This window comes from Etheostoma spectabile, unplaced genomic scaffold (genome assembly GCF_008692095.1).
Source record: "Etheostoma spectabile isolate EspeVRDwgs_2016 unplaced genomic scaffold, UIUC_Espe_1.0 scaffold00018830, whole genome shotgun sequence".
Taxonomy (NCBI): Eukaryota; Metazoa; Chordata; class Actinopteri; order Perciformes; family Percidae; genus Etheostoma; species Etheostoma spectabile.
This window is the reverse complement of record NW_022604502.1, coordinates 781-21,084: the sequence shown is the minus strand read 5'-3', so window position 1 is coordinate 21,084 and position 20,304 is coordinate 781. Positions and strand designations below refer to the sequence as shown.

General features: G+C 41.9%; 1 protein-coding gene across 2 annotated transcripts; it reads left to right on the top strand.

Annotated features, from left to right (window-relative positions):
• Positions 1-762: 762 nt before the first annotated feature.
• LOC116682687 (noelin) lies at positions 763-11,099 on the top strand. 2 transcript variants are annotated; one of them, XM_032509757.1, is made up of 7 exons: positions 823-963; positions 1,152-1,309; positions 3,781-3,930; positions 4,072-4,227; positions 5,408-5,627; positions 5,910-6,016; positions 6,504-11,099. In XM_032509757.1, exons 2-7 carry the CDS (start codon positions 1,244-1,246, stop codon positions 7,164-7,166), a joined length of 1,362 nt encoding a protein of 453 aa, XP_032365648.1. In that variant the 5' UTR covers positions 823-963; positions 1,152-1,243; the 3' UTR covers positions 7,167-11,099. The 2 variants fall into 2 exon arrangements, with proteins under 2 accessions (XP_032365647.1, XP_032365648.1); XM_032509756.1 differs by having other exon boundaries at positions 763-1,309.
• The last annotated feature ends 9,205 nt before the right edge of the window (positions 11,100-20,304 follow it).

Below are 20,304 nucleotides of genomic sequence, written 5' to 3'. Positions count from 1 at the left end.
GTTTGGCGACTGCTTTCTCAAGAATCTTAGAGAGAAATGGAAGGTTGGCTATAGGTCTATAGTTGGCTAAAACATCTGGATCAAGGTTTGGCTTTTTCAGAAGAGGTTTAATTACAGCAACTTTAAAGTGCTGTGGTACATAGCCTGTTAATAAAGACAGATTGGGATCGGACTGTTGACTGGTGTAGAGAGTAACTGCACCGGTGCAGGTTTGGGATCGGACTGTTGACTGGTGTAGAGAGCATGTGTTTCATAAATGAAGGCCATTCTTATTAAATATTAACCATCATTTTCTGAAAGCTCCAAGCAGCCGTCCGCATCTTCTTCAGAATGTGATATTTTCAGCGTGCAGCTTACTAGCTCAAAGTTACCACACAGAGAGAGGAAGGCATCGATCCAGACTACTCTCAACAGCAGATTCTGTGCTCACTGTTTCTTCCCCCCCTCCCCCCCCATCTGATGGCCCACTGCCAACGGGACTCACTTCTGCTCTATTAAAACAAGACAGAACAAAGGAAGTCAGCTCACCGGTAAAACCTGCATATTAGAGTAAGAAGTGTTTACATTAAAGGACATATTCACACACACACACACTCTCACACACACTCACTCACACACACACACACTCACTCACACACACACACACACTAACACACACACTCACTCACACACACACACACTAACACACACACTCACTCACACACACACACACACACACACTGTGAACAGGAGCATCGTGTTTCCACTTGGTTGATTACTGGCGTCACATCAGAGAAGAATGAGAGAGAAGAGAGAGGGAGGAGAGACAGAGAGGAGGAACGCCAAGAAACCAGAGAGAGGAGCAGAGCGATGAATACACAACACATAACAGGCTAACAGAGAGATAACCAGGCTAACAGATAAATAGCCAGGCTAACAGACACATAACCAGGCTAACAGAGAGATAATCAGGCTAAGAGACAGGTTAACAGACAGGCTAACAGAGAGCTAATAAGGATAAGAGACAGGCTAAGATACAGGCTAACAGAGAGATAATAAGGCTAAGAGACAGGCTAAGATACAGGCTAACAGAGAGATATCCAGGCTAAGAAACAGGCTAAGATACAGGCTAACATAGAGATATCCAGGCTAAGAAACAGGCTAAGAGACAGGCTAACAGAGAGATAACCAGGCTAAGAGACAGGCTAAGAGAGAGATAAGAAGCTAATTAAAGTGGTAAAGAGAGACGAGGTCTGACACAGACATGGAGTCTGAAGACAATCTGCTCAACGTGTTTCTGCTGCTGCTGTTTGGATCGCTCTTCACCACGGTGAATATATAATATAATATATAATATAATATGTGATATAATATATAATGTTTTTATTCTGCTGTCTCCTTCCTTTCTCCTGTCCTCTGCTCTGTCTTCTATTTTGCTTTGTGGAGACTGTGGAAGACCTCGGTCTCTATGGTTGTAAATAATATTTGATTTGACAGAAATAATTGGATGTTTGTGAGAAATAAACTGATCCAATCAATATTTGGTTGTCAGACACCTAAATATTGAATTTGATAATCCAGAGAGGAGTTGTCCAACTCGTCCCTCCGTGTGAGAGAGATTTAGATCATAGATCTCCTGGATGGGATTCCAGCCTGGAGTTCTCAGCAAGTATCGAACCCTCGACTATTAACTAGTATATCAATGTTTCCTAATTGGATTTCAGATTTTATTCAACTGTCAAGAAAATGGTTTGAATCCAGATTGTGGAAAGCACATTTACATTACATTACAGCACATTGGTATTAATATTAGAGAGGGTTAGAATCCTAATGACGGGTTAGGGTTAGACAGTTACACAAAACTACAGCACTAGATAGAGAGACAGATATGGTATTGGTATTAATATTAGAGAGGGTTAGAATCCTAATGACGGCACAGTTACAACTACAGCACTAACACCACTAGATGGATAGAGAGAGAGAGAGAGAGAGAGAGAGAGAGAGAGAGAGACCGATAATACAAGAAATATTGTATGAAAAATAAACAAGATAAAAAATAATATAAATTGACATAACAAAAGATCTAAATACCAGAAAACCTGCTGAAAAAACTACTTGAGAAATGAAGAAATCTCAATCGGAGTGGCAGAGTGAGAACAGTCTTTGTATTTTAACACATTCTTTGCGTTTCACACTCCTTTTACATATTTTGCCATTTTTTCACATTTGGCAAATTGAGTCATACCCCTCAGCTCCTTCTATGTATGTTTGTGTTTATATATGTATATATATATATATATGTACTCATGTACGTATATAGAGTAGGTGTACACCACACTCTATAATTTACAGAGACAACGGTTTCTCCCAAGAGCAAGCATTTGGTGCGACAGTAGAAAGAAAGCCTTCCTTTAACCAGCAGAACCCTCGGACAGACCCTGACTCTGCGGCTGCTGGTTGGGACACAGAACCACCTCGGGACGTCACCAAAATCGATACTACAGTACCTCCCGCTTCCCAACCTGGCCTGTTTATTTAAAGCACCCTAGGAACTGTTAGCAACGATGCAAGTGTTATCAGCATTGGTCCTGTACCTCTTCTGGACCTGATGGGGGCGGTGTACACTTCAGAGTTCCAGTCGGTACATTCAGAAGAAGGAGGTCACGAACAAGTGGCCAAACCTAATGACTCCGCCGCGTGGAAACTGGGCGTTAGGGATCCCTTTACTTGTTTTTCAAAATAACCATCTCGGGTACTCTAGCTATGTGAGTCAATGTGATTACACGGATGTTGAAATGACATAACATGCCCATCCCTTGTAGCCATAATAAATTAGCCTTAAGCTAATGCTTAGCTACCTCTTCAGGAGGGAATTAGCCAACTCAGCGTCCTTTTGGACAGCGTATCTCCATCTTTAAAATACATCTCAGATATTTACCCGGGGGGGTTGTAATGTCTCTGGTCACACATCTGTTAGAAACACTGTTGTGTTTGCACGGTAGCTTTTAAAAAGATGTCTGGATGTTTGGAACGGGTCTGGGTCTCAAAGGGGTCTCGTTGCTCTGTGACCATTAAATGCTCTTTATAATGTTGTTCTATGCTCTATTGCACATGTTTTGTATGTCTTGTTGTGACATTGATATTTTTATCAAATATTTTTTTATAAAAAAGTTTAAGTTTCAAGTTAAAGTACTTTGAATCTCAGAAAATCCTTTTTTATTACTGTGGTATCTTAATCGACTTCAAGAATTGTTTTTTACCAGTATTGGCACCGACTACAGATTTTTTGGTATTGTGACACCCCTAGAACCACTGGTACATATGTACATAACTATAACAATTGTTATGATGAAGAGTGGTAATTATAGTAACAATAAGGATAATATAACTATTACTAGAAATAGTAGTACTAGCACCGCAGGGTGTAGCATGTTGGTGAGCAGGACCAAGGCAGCACATGCAACCACGATCCAGGTCCCATCCCAATCCAGAGAAACCTGCGAGGTGAGAAAACAAGGAATCCAGGGAAGAAGGTCCCTGGAATTAAGGTAGAAGGAAATTAGTGGATCATGGGTAGTCCCACAGGAGAAATATGATATATTTCCTTAGTTCTCTTCAATAGATGGACTATTTTCATCTTTTCAACAATATTGCATTTTTTCCTAATAATATTGCAAGCCAGCATTTTTTTGTGTGTATGATTGATTTTACTAAATTATTTTAAACAACTATTTAACACTACCGTATTTACAATAAATGTGTCTTATTTCCATCATCGTCAACTGATTTCTTGTCTGATAGGTGGGTCCTTCTGCCCCGGAGGAAGGCTGGCAGGTGTACAGTTCAGCGCAGGACTCCGAAGGTCGATGTGTTTGTACCGTGGTGGCTCCCCAGCAAACGGTCTGCTCTAGAGACGCCAGAACCAAACAGCTCAGACAGCTGCTGGAGAAGGTACTTTACTCCAACTGCTATTACAACAACATGCTACTGATGGACATACTTCTGATACCTCTGAGTCGGGTAATATCAGATCACCTGACATTAGTAGCAGTAATTCAGTATTATGTGGGATGATATGTTTGTTTTGTCCAGGTTCAGAATATGAGTCAGTCCATTGAAGTTCTGGACCAGCGGACTCAGAGAGATCTGCAGTTTGTGGAGAAAATGGAAGAACAGGTGAAGGGTCTGGAAAACAAATTCAAACAGGTGGAAGACGGACATGAGAGCAACATCGCAAGACAGTACAAGGTACTGTCCACATTATGATGTCATTGCTTAAACAACCAATCAACATTGCAGCGTTTACAACACCATGTATCTTATTAATCAACAACTTGGCTAAGCTCTTTGTGAAAGATGAAGCACTAAATTACAGAATCAGACAGAAAGTTATCTAACTTACTTGTCTACACTGGAAGTGTTCCAGCTGTTTTCTGCAAAACGGGCGGTAATGTAACCTGACTATGTGCCGACTCAGCAGAGATAACATTAAATGAGGAAGGATGATCTACACAAGAATAAATATTTAAAATCAACACAAATTGCCATAGAGCTTTACTTTACAGCTATAATTGGAATTGTCACCTGCCACCTGCATTTTGATTTCCTATAGATGAATTGAGACATTTCCAACATAAATTGGAGCATAAATATTCATCAGAATGCAGAAAATGTAAATGTGATGCTTTAATTTTCCCAAGAGATGACCACCAAGTCCCCAATGTGTCCAAACTAGAGGATGGATACCCAACCCAGCCCAACGAGACCCCACGGGCCGGGTTCGGACAGATATGTAGATGTTCGGGTTTTGGTTGGGCTTGGTCACATCAGCGCAGTTAGGCATTGAACATTTTAAATTTAAAAAAGCTCACTATGTAGATAGCAAATGGGCCTCTTTCTCTTGATGCAAAAGTTTGTGATTAAAATAATTTTAAATTATTACCCTAACAACTGTCTTCCAGTGTGGAGAAATGTGGAAAATTGTTTATGTAGTTAACGTGCGCTTGTTGGACCGTGTGCGCTGATGCACTCACCTGTTGACATTTCCGAATGCCTTCCTACAGTTGTTAATGAAAGCTTTCCACACAAATAAATGTACATTATGTCATTAGAAAAAAAATGAGATTTTAACTGTCGGGCTCAGACATAAATATCTTAATGTCGGGCTTGGGTCGTGCTTGGTTACTGCTATCGGTCGCGGGCTGGGTTCGGACAGAAAAAAGTGGCCCGATCTGCACTCAAGTCCAAACCAATGCATAAAATCTCTGCCCTTGGTGAATGGATTCAATTCTCGACAAGACACTTGTTACAAACAGATCAGCGTACTTAATCCAACATTAGGAAACAATCTGTTCAACAAACAGCTTGACCTGAATGTGGACGTCGGAAAATGTCTGGACAGTTATGGACCTCGCTGTCTGTCTCTCAGTCCATAAAGGTGAAGATGGAGGAATTACGTCCTCTGATCCCAGTCCTGGAGGCCTACAAGGCGGACGCTTTGCTGGTCCGACAGTTTAAGGAAGAGGTGGCGAATGTGACAGAGCTACTGGGATCGCTGCAAGAACAAATGGGAGGTCTGGACTACCAGGAACTCCACGGCCGAGTGATGAACCTAGAGGACCGGCTGAGGGCCTGCATGCAGAGGCTGGGTGAGTAACTAACACAGGAGGAGGCACGCAGAAGGTCAGTGAAAACCACAAAATATTTTAAGATTAGTTGTTTTTCATGCCAACCAACTCTTAAGGCATTAATATTTCTGAACAGCAGTCTCTCAGAAAACCTTTCCAGTGCTTTCAGTGAAATAGTTGTTTCTAACTTCTTCTTCAAAGCTTTGAACAATGCAAACAGGACTCTGTTGCACTTTGTGCAGGTCTTCCTGATATTTTGTTCACCCTGTCCCTTCCTGTGTTTCTGTTAATTTTATTTTTTAGCATGTGGGAAGCTGACAGGAATCTCTGAGCCAGTCACCATCAAGTCGTCGGGATCGAGGTTTGGATCGTGGATGACCGACCCGCTCGCTCCAACTGGAGACAACAGAGTGAGTGTCATCAACAGAAAATATCAACAAAAACAACAACAAGAAAACACAAGAACACAGTCAATTTGGGTTTTATATATATATATATATATAGATAGATAGATATAAATAGACACACAATGAAATGTGTAGACAGTGGTAAGATTCTGCAAATGTGTGGAGTCCAAATGCTGAGATGATTATGGAATTACTAATGTTAAATGTTTCATCTCATCTTTTTATGCGGGATTGGGTCACAGGGACACTTCCCTTTCCAGAGATGACTGGGGGAACCCGACGGGTGGAAATATAATCTCTCCAGCTAGTCCTGGGTCTTCCCTGAGGGCTCCTCCCTGCTGGAAATCCAACAGAGTTTAACATGATAATGTTGTGATCAAACTGTAGAGTTAATAAAGAATAAAATATAAGGATTAATTTATAGGACACAGTCATCTTCTATCGCTGTGCAAAGAAAACAGATTATTAATTTTGGTTTCTTCCCTTACAGGTGTGGTACATGGATGGTTACCATAACAACCGCTTTGTTAGGGAGTATCAATCGATGTATGACTTCATGACGACGGATAACTTCACTTCTCACCGCCTGCCCCACCCCTGGTCCGGCACCGGTCAGGTGGTTTATAACGGATCCATTTATTTTAACAAGTTCCAGAGCCACACCATCATCAAGTTTGACTTCAGCACATCGCTCATCAGCCGCTCCCGGCAGCTGGACTTCGCAGGCTACAACAACATGTACCATTACTCCTGGGGGGGCCACTCAGACATTGACCTCATGGTGGATGAGGGGGGGCTCTGGGCTGTCTACGCGACCAATCAGAATGCTGGAAACATTGTCCTCAGTCAGTTAAACCCAAACTCTCTGCAGATCATCCGCAGCTGGACCACCAACCACCCGAAACGCAGTGCCGGCGAGGCATTCATGATCTGCGGAACCCTGTACGTTACTAACGGGTACTCTGGTGGAACTAAAGTCTACTACGCCTACTCCACCAACTCCTCCACCTACGAGTACATCGACATTCCTCTGACCAACAAATACAGCCACCTGTCCATGCTCGACTACAACCCCCGAGACAGAGCGCTGTACGCCTGGAACAATGGCCACCAAGTCCTTTATAACGTCACTCTTTACCACATTATACAATAACACTAAATAACAATACATAACGTTACCCTCTAAAACACAGTAACATATCTACAACCCCCGAGACAGAGCACTGTACTCCTGGAACAATGGCCACCAAGTCCTTTATAACGCCACTCTTTACCACATTATACAATAACAATACATGAAGTTGCCCTCTGAAAACCAGTAACTTATCTACAACCCCCAAGACAAAATGGTTGGCTTCATTGCTGAAGTCCGCCTACACAACAGAATCGTTTAAAATAACGATAATGTTTGAATTTACAGGTGAGTTTATTTAATATTGAAAACACAAATATGTTCTTTACTATTGGGCTTTGGAGTTACTGGCAGGCAGTTTGAGAAACACTGTTTTAAATTTAAAAATTAGAAGTGAATCTTTCACAGAATCTAGTCACAGACCAGCAAGGGTCGCTGGTGGACAACAAGTGGTCCGCGGACCAATCTCACTAATACTGCTGTAAAACCCTGGAGACAGCGCTCTAGTCACAGTCCTTCATTATGTTCTCTACCACAATATAGAGTAGCAGTAAAGAATAAATCGAATTAGGATTACAGAATGACTTCTTCACGTTCTCTGACCCATACTGAGTCAACGGAGAAGACGGGTTTTCAGGTTCATCTGTGCACCTCCAAGACATAGAGAGGTATGTTAGCTGAGCTTGGAACAAGGACTTAAAGTGAGAGGAAACTTATTTCCATCAAAAGAAAAAGACAAAGTCTGAATGATTGACATGTTGTTAGCTCAGCAGTTCATCCTGTAAAAGCTGTTTTAGTTAACGATAAAGTTGGACAACAGTAAAAAAACAACGAATTTTAGGGTTAGTTTTGCTCCCAATGATGGTTAACAAATAGCTCCAACACTTGTAATAAAATCTTATAACTGTTTACGTTTTACATTTGTAATTCATGCAGCTATACAGCAAACAAGAAAAAAAATGTAACAATAGAATCAAACTGAAAATGGAAAAGTGACATGGAGTTGTTAGAAGTTCTGGTGGGTTTAGCCCTGCATCAAGTCTGTAAGCTTGCAGGGTGTGCTAAGCTAGGCTTGCATTTCCCTGATTCTTGGCTATTTGCTAAGCTGTGCTAGCGTCATGGTTGGATGAACTTTTCTAAAAGTCTAAAATTCCAAAGAGGTCTGGGGGGAAAAAGGTGAGGAAGAGACAGGAAGCAACAACAGGGAAAACTACTCCAGAAACACGCACAGCGGAGATCGTGAACACGCTGACAGGACACAGTACCGACAGGGAGACGAACCAGAACGATCCCACAAGAGACAAGGGAACCACAGACAGTAAATACAAGAGGTAACAAGGTAACAAAAGACAGGGGACAAGAGGGCAGGGAAGCAAGTGGAAAACATCAGGTAATCTCAACAGCAGGAAGACACAGGGAGTAAAACTATAAACAAGACGAGACAAACACCCAATTTCAAAATAAAACTGGAAACAGGACATACAGACACTCAGGGTAACATGGGACAGGACCACCAACACCAGACTGGGGAGGGAACACATAAAATGACAGAAAACAGGATACAAAGCTCAGATAAACACTGAAACCAAAACAGCTAGCAGTCTCCCTGCTTCTAGTCTTTGTGCTAAGCTATGCTAGCAGTCTCCCTGCTTCTAGTCTTTGTGCTAAGCTCAGCTAGCAGTTTTCCTGCTTCTAGTCTTTGTGCTAAGCTCAGCTAGCAGTTTTCCTGCTTCTAGTCTTTGTGCTAAGCTCAGCTAGCAGTTTTCCTGCTTCTAGTCTTTGTGCTAAGCTCAGCTAGCAGATGTCCTTGTATAAAGGGTTTCTAAAAGTGTCTCCTGAAAGAAAAAAAAGAAAAAGACTGTTAACTTATATCTTTAAGTCAAATAGAAAGTTTCACTTTGACCACTTTGTTGTTTTAAATTACCAAAGTATTTGACACAAATGCACTAGAAAAGTAACCAACAAACTAACACAATCATAAACAAATAAACTTTCACAATAAGAGACACTGAATTGTTTACATTAATTGATAGTGGGCATGGAAGATTGCTACACATTTTTATGATGAATTTGTTTTTGTGGGTGACATCTGACTTTATAAAATCAGACTCACTGTTTTTTTAACAATAATAATGTCTTTTCTTACTGTTGTGATATAAAAGCGATACAAAAGCTTTCCTATAGTCTAGCTTTTCCAGTGATTTCCTCAGATTGTAAACATGTTGTTCTAGGTTTAGTGCGGCTGCTCCGTCTTTCTTTCAATCTTTTCATTTAGAAAAAAACAACATGCCCAAATCATTCTGATATGTACAAGTGTTATGTAAACATGAAAAATGGTTATTTCAGGACTAATATGTCAGACATGATGAAACAGCATCAATGTTGTGTAAGACATCACATGAGGAAAGCTCTTTATGTTGGTGGTGCATTTCCCTGCGTCTGAACTCTTCATGTTGAAGGGGCTTTGCCATCGGTGTGTGAGTGTTCAGTCCAGTGAATGGGAGTCTTAACAGGTGAATGACTTTATAAATGCTCTTCATTTACCATTTAAACATAGTAGAATTAACAGGTAAATGACTTTATAAATGCTCTTCATTTACCATTTAAACAGAGTAGAATTAACAGGTAAATGACTTTATAAATGCTCTTCATTTACCATTTAGACATGGTAGAACTGACCATCCAACTCTGCAGGTCCATGTTTTAAAGACATTCAGGTCAAATTCAGAGGACTGGAGGATTTTCTCTTGTTGTTTTTAAGAAATCTTTGAGTCTGTTTGTAGGAGTAAGTTAAGACAAGAAACTATTTGAAAAGAAACTATAAAAATAAATTTATTTGGAGAATTGTATTTCATTTTACTAATTAATTGCATTATTTAGTATTACTATGTTTGTATTTCAACAGATTATTGCTGTGACATCTATCTTTGCTTTAGTTTAACATTGGGGTGATTATGAACTAGTAGAAACACTAGAAGAAGAAAACTGGATCAGTGGTTTTGGTTTGCATGTAATATAAATTGGGTTGGGTCATTCATTTGGGTTGTTTTCCGATACCGGTGCTGAAATGAAACTTTTAAAACGGTGCCGGTGCCTGAACTGAAATATATAGAATGTATTTATAATGTATATAATATAAAATATAAAAATGGAGCCAAAAACGACATATGGTGCCATTAAAGAACGGCTTGTTTATTGCTAAGGACATATGGTCAAAATGAAATGATTGATTAATCATGCAACAACAATATGACTTCTTTCACCAGCAAATGGCTGGCAAACCACAGAAACAAGCACCACATGGGAAAAGGGTATTTACAATAACTTTGAATATACCACGAGGCTGGCGAGGTTCTAGTGAACACCCGTCTGTTTTTCCGACACAGCGGCTGCAGCGTGCAGACTGTTACGTCCCACTGGTGGAATACTCTACAGGGAATAACAGTCCCGTTTTACACCGCCTAACGCCAGCTGGCAGCATGTTAACCACATGTTTCATCCAGCTAATAGCTAACGCTAATGTAGTGTCTCGGCCGCTTCTGAAAAAAAGAGAGTCAGGCACCAAAATGAGTGACCAAAATGTTGGTTGTCATTTGTTATTGTTACTGCCGTTTATGTCGGAACTGCTGCCCGGTACCCAACCTTAAATATGAAAATGAAACGATTAATCTGTTTTGTTAACCAATAGCCTTAAGAGCTGAAGTGTTGTGAGCCATAATTCATCTTGTATACAGAAGTGAAATTAAAGGCTTCCACTCAACATGTACCTGAACACCTTGTTGGTTCTTGTTGTATGTTTGAGAGTAGCAGGATGTTGGTAGGGAGGAACTATAAGAAAGCATTTCCATCATGCCTCCTAAAGGCAGTACATATTTTTTGTTTTGAACTCAACACACTTCAAACTGTATGTCCTGACTGTCTTGTAAAAATAAAAGTCACATGATTTAAAAAACTCTATTCAGTTATTCCTTCCTGGGTTAATTCTTTCTGAACGCTGTTAAATACAAACAGAAATGAATCATTTAAATAAGACGCGATGCTCTAGCAGATGGAGAAATCCTTAGTGTTACATTAAAACTACACACCTAAAATATGAATACACAGGGTTAGGGGTTAGTTGAAGAGAAAGTTCTCTCCCCCCGCTTTGTCCGACGACTGGGCAGTTAGGCTGAATCTCATTTCTTTGTCTTACCCCTACCCCTTACCCCTTCCCCTTGTTTTTGTGCGTTCACGCGGGATCTAGTGCTGTCCCAATTGTTAGGGGTATGGGGTAGACCGAGGGCTGTATAGCCCTAGAAACCTAGTGTGGATGCGACCTCACTTGAAAACACACAGGCATCAATGGCTGCCCATCGACCAGAGAGACTCATGAATGTAAGTACTTTCAGCTTAAATAATTGATTTAAAAGTTAAGATATTATTGTTTTGTTGTCTGTGCAGTCCTGTACATATATACTTGCAACCATTTTCCTAACTGAAACTTTTAAAAAATCGCTAGCTTGCAATGTTAGGGTTAGGGTTAGGGTTAGGGTTAGGTTTTGAGAAATTATCTCGATGATCCCCCCCGCTTCGTCCGACGACTGGGCAGTTAGATAGGGGATCAAAGGCAGATGCACGGGCCGGCGCACGTCAGTAGTCAGCTCACCTCTCCTACAATGTCCTCTACCATACCAATTTGCCTCCCAGTTCTGAGTTTAGGCATTGTTTTATGTATGTAATAAACGTTTTGAGATAATGCGAATAATCCAATGAGCAGAGACTCTATATCTGCTTTGGACCGTTTGCCTGGTCTCAGGGTTGCAGTGAAAACTTATTAACATCTGCTTTGGACCGTTTGTCTGGCCTCAAGGTTGTAATAAGTAGTTCTATATACTTTAAACCGGTTGTCTGGTCTCAGGGTTACCGTGAAACATTTATATCTGCTTTGGACCGTTTGTCTGGCCTCAGGGTTACAATGAAACATTATTTATATCTGCTTTGGACCGTTTGTCTGGCCTCAGGTTTGTAGTAAATAGTAGGTCGTAAAGGTTTGAGTTTGGGCATGTTAAACTATGGGTTGAGTTTAGGCATAGTTCACTATTGGTTTAGGGTTAGGGTTAGGGTTAGGGTTAGGGTTAGGAATAAACGGAAAAAACCTCGCCGCCGAAGGCGGGGAGGTTTTGATGCACAAACTACAAAGGGAGGCCTAACTCCACACACTCCACCCCCCACCGAGAGGACCCCCCCCACCCACACATCCCAAAAGAAATAAAAACCTTTATGAAATAGGTCAAGAGCCTTGATATTTACAGGCCAAATGGCGCCTAACTAAATTGAATTGGGTCAAAAAGGGTCGACTACACTCCGTCTGTGTCAGCAGGTTAACAACAGCAATTATGAGTGCCCAAGGAGACAGATTGGGTTCAGGTAAGGGTCGACTACACTCCGTCTGTATGAACAGCTATTATGGTGAGTGCCCAAGGAGACAGATTGGGTTCAGGTAAGGGTCGACTACACTCCGTCTGTGTGAACAGCTATTATGGTGAGTGCCCAGGAAACAGGTTGGGTTCAGGTAAGGGTCGACTACACTCCGTCTGTGTGAACAGCAATTATGGTGAGTGCCCAAGGAAACAAGTTAGGGTTAGGGTTAGGGTTAGGGTTAGGGTTAGGGTTAGGGGGTTAGGGTAGGGTTAGGTTTAGGGTAGGGGTTAGGGTTAGGGTTAGGGTTAGGGTTAGGGTTAGGGGGGTTAGGGTTAGGGTTAGGGTTAGGGTTAGGGTTAGGGTTTTCGTATAGACAATGAATTGAAAAAGCTGAATTCCAACATTCCAACCCAGATTTCAATCTACTAAACAAGAATCTGGAAATTCCAGATTCCACATTCCAGATTTTGAAAATCAAAAGTTGGAATTCTGGATGCAATTCTCAAGTCGCCCCTAGATGGTAGCAAAACATAAAATTCCAGATTCTTGTCTACAATTCCATAATGACCACCGGGGACAGTATTTTACACAGATTCCATATTTTAAATTAAAGTACTCTATTCCAGATTTTAATGTATTTCATGCTAAAACTCATATTCAACAGATGTTTGAATTAAGTGTTTTATAACTTCCTATCTTTGTAAGTGTCAAAATTGACAGGAATTACCAGTGCGACCCCGGCGTTCAGCCAGAAGAGGTCCTATGTCCACAGATTCCATATTTTAAATAAAAAGTACCCTAATTCCAGGTTTTAATGTATTATCATGTTAAAAACTCAAATATTCAGCAGATATTTAAATTAAGTGTTTTATAACTTCCTTTTGTGTTGTAAGTGTCAAAATTGACAGGAATTACCAGTGCGACCCGGCATTCAGCCAGAAGAGGTCCTAAGTCATGGGAGGTACAGAGCAGGGTGGGGGGGTTAGGGGATGATCTTTTTTTTCCCTCAGTCGCACATCAAAAAGAGAGACGTTTTCAGAATCGCCTCGAGACGCTGTCAATCATATGTCAGCGCCGTACAGCTACTGCCATCTATGGGACCAAAGTTTGCTCGAGCACGGCAAAACACACACTTCTCGTAGCTCTCCACTTCCTGAACATAGCTGTCTTGAATTGAGCTGGCTACGTCGCATCGTTGCTGAGAAATGTGTGCTAAAGTCAAGAGAAGTTGCAATGGGAATAGGACAGAATTTGGAATCAGGAATGATAATGTGGAAGTGATTGATGACGTCATAGTTAGGCTTGGGTTAGGGTTAGGTCCATCCAAATCTGGTCATGTGCACAAATCCTTTAGCCTAACAACATATGTGATGCAGAGATGGCTAGCTCACTTTTGAAAATTTCATTAAATTGACTGCAGAGCTGAAAAAGGCAGAATGAGATGCTGATGAGAGGGAGAGAACAGGGTGGGGGAGGGGCAAATTAGCAACTTTTGAAGGGTGCGTCGTAGAGCGACAGTCGAGGCATCGCGGAAAGGGCCCGACACCTGAGCAAATTGCTTTGGAGCAGGTCTCTCTAAGTCAAAGGGTTAAAAAATAATGGGGTCCTAAAGTCATTCCAAAATGCAATCTATTGAATTCCAGATTCTGGACTGTCTTCAGCAGGCCTCATAATTACTTTTTCAGTCCTTTTGGGGCCCTTCCTTTGGGGCCACAGGGTCAGAAAAATAGACAAGTCATATGGGGATACCAGGTTGATTCACCGCAATTTCAAGTCTCTAGCTTGTCAAACAGCCGAATACCAGCCAAAAAGACTCTATTAGGACTAGGCTAAATTTGGATTTGTGACCTTTTGACCCTAAATATAAAGGGCAATAACACAGGAATGCAAGGGGCTAGGGACAAGGGCCCAATTGTTCCCGACAGCCCTCGGGGAGCTTTATAACATATGTCAGAACCAGGTCCATAGTCTTTTTTTTAAGGGTCCGGCTCTGTCTGACCACAAAACATAGGCCCATGAAACTTGACGCCTGTTAGGGGATTATTCCAGGAAAGTCAAAGATGCCATCTCAGTCATTTTAGGGTCGTACGTTCTTGACCCAGACATCGCCGGAAAGGTCTCCCAGAGCCGGAGTCAGCCGTCTTGGAAACAAAGCTCTACTACGTTGCAGTGAAGAGCTAGGTGGCGTTAAAGGGTGAGATTTTTTACCCTTTTAAGGGGTATAAGTCACCGACCGAAGCACTCAGCGATGTGGGACAGGCACCAATGGAAAGCATTCAAAAAGGTCTATCACATATGTCTCCCCCCTGCAGGTGGATGCCTTCTGGGGCAAACTCCGCAACGCAAGGTGTTATCGGGATAGCCTCGGGATTGTCTTGTAGTGCTCAGTCAGCCAATCTTATTGGTGGCATGTGGGTCTCTCTAAGTCAAAGGGTTGAAAAATAATGGGGTCCTAAAGTCATTCCAAAATACAATCTAGTGAATTCCAGATTCTGGACTATCTAGAGCAGGCCTCAAAAATGACTTTTTCAGTCCTTTTGGGGCCCTTCCTTTGGGGCCACAGGATCAAAAAAATAGACAAGTCATAAGGGGGATACCAGGTTGATTCACCGCAAGTTTCAAGTCTCTAGCTTGTCAAACGGCCGAATACCAGCCAAAAAGACTCTATTTAGGACTAGGCCTAAATTTGGAATTTGTGACCTTTTGACCTTAAAATATAAAGGGCAATAACACAGGAATGCAAGGGGCTATGGACAAGGGGCCAAGTGTTCCCGACAGCCCTCAGTGAGCTTTATAACATATGTCAGAACCAGGTCCATGGGCTGCTCATGAGAGGGAGAGAACAGGGTGGGGGAAGGGCAAATTACCAACTTTTGAAGGGTGCGTCATAAAGTGACAAACGAGGCATCATCGGAAAGGGCCCAACAACCTGAGCAGATTGCATTGGAGCAGGTCTCTGTAAGTCAAAGGGTTGAAAAATAATGGGGTCCTAAAGTCATTCCAGAATACAATCTATTGAATTCCAGATTCTGGACTATCTACAGCAGGCCTCAAAATGACTTTTTCAGTCCTTTTGGGCCCTTCCTTTGGGGCCACGGTCAGAAAAATAGACAAGTCATACGGGGGATACCAGGTTGATTCACCGCAAGTTCAAGTCTGTAGCTTGTCAAACGGCCGAATACCAGCCAAAAAGACTCTATTTAGGACTAGGCCCAAATTTGGAATTTGTGACCTTTTGACCCTAAAATATAAAGGGCAATACACAGGAATGCAAGGGGCTAGGACAAGGGCCCATTGTTCCCGACAGCCCTCGGGGAGCTTTATAACATATGTCAGAACCAGGTCCATAGTCACTTTTTTTAGGGTCCGGCTCTGGTCTGACCACAAAAACATAGGCCCATGAAAACTTGACGCCTGTTAGGGGATTATTCCAGGAAAGGTCAAAGATGCTATCTCAGTCATTTAGGTCGTCGTTCTTGACCCAGACATCGCCGGAAAGGTCTCCCAGAGCCAGAGTCAGCCGTCTTGGAAACAAAGCTCTACTATGTTGCAATGAAGAGCTAGGTGGCGTTAAAGGGTGAGATTTTTACCCTTTTAAGGGTTATAATTTACCGACCGAAGCACTCAGCGATGTGGGACAGGCACCAATGGAAAGCATTCAAAAAGGTCTATCACATATGTCTCCCCCCTGCAGGTGGACGTCTTCTGGGGCAAACTCCGCAACGCAAGGTGTTATCGGGGATCGGGATAGCCTCTGGATGTCTTGTAGTGCTCAGTCAGCCGATCGCATCGGTGGCATGCGGGTCTCTCTAAGTCAAAGGGTTAAAAAAAATGGGGTCCTAAAGTTATTCCAGAATACAATCTATTGAATTCCAGATTCTGGACTGGGCCAGCCAAAGGTCTCTATTTAGGACTAGGCACAAATTTGGAATTTGTGACCTTTTGACCCTTAAAATATAAAGCCGATAACACACGGAATGCAAGGGGCTAGGGACAAGGGCCAAGTGTTCCCGACAGCCCTCAGGAGCTTTATAACATATGTCAGAACCAGGTCCATGGGCTGCTCATGAGAGGGAGAGAACAGGGTGGGGGAGGGGCGAATTAGCAACTTTTGAAAGGTGCTTCATAAAGCGACAAACCAGGCATCATCGGAAAGGGCCCGACAACCTGAGCAGATTGCATTGGAGCAGGTCTCTGTAAGTCAAAGGTTGAAAAATAATGGGGTCCTAAAGTCATTCCAAAATACAATCTATTGAATTCCAGATTCTGGACTATCTAGAGCAGGCCTCAAAAATGACTTTTTCAGTCCTTTTGGGGCCCTTCCTTTGGGGCCACAGGGTCAAAAAAATAGACAAGTCATACGGGGGATACCAAATTAATTCACCGCAAGTTTCAAGTCTCTAGCTTGTCAACGGCCGAATACCAGCCAAAAAGACTCTATTAGGACTAGGCCCAAATTTGGAATTTGTGACCTTTTGACCCTAAATTATAAAGGGCAATAACACAGGAATGCAAGGGGCTAGGGACAAGGCAATTGTTCCCGACAGCCCTCGGGGAGCTTTATAACATATGTCAAAACCAGGTCCATAGTCACTTTTTTTAGGGTCCGGCTCTGGTCTGACCACAAAACATAGGCCCATGAAAACTTGACGCCTGTTAGGGGATTATTCCAGGAAAGGTCAAAGATGCTATCTCAGTCATTTTAGGTCGTACGTTCTTGACCCAGACATCGTCGGAAAGGTCTCCCAGAGCCGGAGTCAGCCGTCTTGGAAACAAAGCTCTACTACGTTGCAGTGAAGAGCTAGGTGGCGTTAAAGGGTGAAATTTTTTACCCTTTAAGGGTTGTAAGTCACCGACCGAAGCACTCAGCGATGTGGGACAGGCACCAATGGAAAGCATTCAAAAGGTCTATCACATATGTCTCCCCCCTGCAGGTGGACGCCTTCTGGGGCAAACTCCGCAAACGCAAGGTGTTATCGGGATAGCCTCGGGATTGTCTCGTAGTGCTCAGTCAGCCGATCGCATCGGTGGCTTGCAGGTCTCTCTAAGTCAAAGGGTTAAAAAATAATGAGGTCCTAAAGTCATTCCAAAATACAATCTATTGAATTCCAGATTTTCATCTATCTGAAAAAGTGACTTTTCATCCCTTTTGGGGCCTTCCTTTGGGCCACAGGGTCAAAAAAAAGGAGAAGTCATACGGGGGATACCAGTTGCATTCAAACCAAGTTTCAAGTCTCTGGCTTGTCAAACACCGGAATACGAGCCAAAAAGACTTGATTATTGACTAGATGAGAATCTGGAAGTTGACCTATTGACCTTTCATACATAAACGGCGATAACACAGGAATGCAACGAGCTAGGGACATGGGCCCTAACTAGTAAATAGTCAAACAGTGGTACTTGCTAAAGCTAATGCAGGTTTAGCTTTACCTTCCATGTATTGTCAAAAAAGAAAAAGGCACCGGTAATGGTACTCCTGGTTACTGGGATGGGTTCGATTCCCTGCGGTGTCCTGCTGATTGTTTGGCATATACATGAAAGAAATTCAATGTAGTGAATGTAGCCAAACCATCACCAATAAAGAAGGTAAACTCTGCTGAGTTTCAATGACACCTTAGACAAGACACTAGGCCACAGAGTTAATTTTCTGTGAAAGGGGCCATGGCCGCATCATAGGGGACGGCGGGCTATGACTTGAACCAATTATGGCATTTATATGTTGTCAGGGGCAGACTCTGATGAATCCTGAAAAGTTGCTTCCAAATCTCACCTATTGTATTACTCATAGATGAAAATCTGGAATCTTTTCAAAGGCTCATATCTCAAAGGGTGTGTGAGGAATTGGGCTGATTCTAATGTGAAATGAAGCGTAGAGATTGATGCACAACACGGGTCACTGAAGACTATAGGTACATGTACTGAGGAGTTATGAAGCCATGAGAGTGCTTCCAAATTCTCACTCTATTGTATTGCTCATAGATGAAAATCTGGAATTATTTCAAAGGCTCTTATTTCAATGGTGTGTGAGGAATCGGGCTGATTCTAATGTGAATGGAAGCGTAGAGATTGATGCATACAACACGGGTCACTGGAAGACTATAGGTACATGTACTGAGGAGTTATGAAGCCATGAGAGTGCTTCCAAATTCTCATCTATTGTATTGCTCATAGATGAAATCTGGAATTATTTCAAAGGCTCTTATTTCAAATGGTGTGTGAGGAATCGGGCTGATTCTAATGGGAATGGAAGCCTAGAGATTGATGCATACAACACAGGTCACTGTAAGACTCTAGGTGCATGTACTGAGGAGTTATGAAGCCTTGAGAGTGCTTCCAAATTCTCATCTATTGTATGGCTCATAGATGAAAATCTGGAATTTTTTCAAAGGCTTATATTTCAAAGGCCGTTTAAGAAATCTGGCCAATACTAACGATGAACGAAAGCCTAGAAATTGATGCATACAACACAGGGTACTGTAACTCTAGGTGTATGTACTGAGGAGTTATGAAGCCTTGAGAGTGCTTCCAATTCTCATCTATTGTATGGCTCATAGATGAAAATCTGGAATTTTTTCAAGGCTCATCTTTCAAAGGCCGTTTAAGCAATCTGGCCAATACCAACGATGAACAAAAGCCTAGAGATTGATGCATACAACACAGGTCACTGTAAGACTCTAGGTGCATGTACTGAGGAGTTATGAAGCCTGGAGAGTGCTTCCAAATTCTCATCTATTGTATGGCTCATAGATGAAATCTGGAATTATTTCAAAGGCTCTTATTTCAAAGGCCGTGTGAGGAATCAGGCTGATTCTATGATAAACAAAAGCCTAGAGATTGATGCATACAACACGGTCACTGGAAGACTATAGGTACATGTACTGAGGAGTTATGAAGATTTAGATTGCTTCCATATTCTCATCTATTGTAGGGCTCATAGATGAAAATCTGGATTATTTCAAAGGCTCTTATTTCACAGGGTGTGTGAGGAATCGGGCTGATTCTAATGAAAAATGGAAGCTGAGATTGATGCATACAACACTGGAAGACTATAGGTACATGTACTGAGGATTATGAAGATTTAGATTGCTTCCATATTCTCATCTATTGTAGGCTCATAGATGAAAATCTGGATTATTTCAAAGCTCTTATTTCAAAGGTTGTGGGAGGAATCGGGCTGATTCTAATGAAAATGGAAGCCTAGAGATTGATGCATACAACACAGGTCACTGTAGACTATAGGTACATGTACTTTGTGAGTTAAAAGATTTAGATTGCTTCCATATTCTCATCTATTGTAGGGCTCATAGATGAAAATCTGAATTATTCAAAGGCTATTTCACAGGGTGTGTGAGGAATCGGGCTGATTCTAATGAAAAATGGAAGCCTAGAGATGATGCATACAACACTGGAAGACTATAGGTACATGTACTGAGGAGTTATGAAGATTTAGATTGCTTCCATATTCTCATCTATTGTATTCCTCATGAAGAAAATCTGGAATTTTTCAAAGGCTCTTATTCAAAGTGTGGGAGGAATCGGGCTGATTCTAATGAAAAATGAAAGCCTAGAGATGATGCATACAACACAGGTCACTGTAGACTATAGTACATGTACTTTGGAGTTAGAAATTTAGATTGCTTCCATTCTCATCTATTGTAGGGCTCATGATGAAAATCTGGAATTATTTCAAAGGCTCTTTTTCAAAGGCCGTTTGAGGAACCAGGCTGATTCTAATGGAATGGAAGCCTAGAGATTGATG

Excerpts from the sequence above, each read along its gene's own strand:
- LOC116682687 (XM_032509756.1), top strand. The coding sequence starts at position 1,244 with ATGGAGTCTGAAGACAATCTGCTCAACGTGTTTCTGCTGCTGCTGTTT. Across the intron at positions 5,628-5,909 it reads GGCCTGCATGCAGAGGCTGG|CATGTGGGAAGCTGACAGGA; the intron begins GTGAGTAACTAA and ends TTTATTTTTTAG. Across the intron at positions 6,017-6,503 it reads CTCCAACTGGAGACAACAGA|GTGTGGTACATGGATGGTTA; the intron begins GTGAGTGTCATC and ends CTTCCCTTACAG.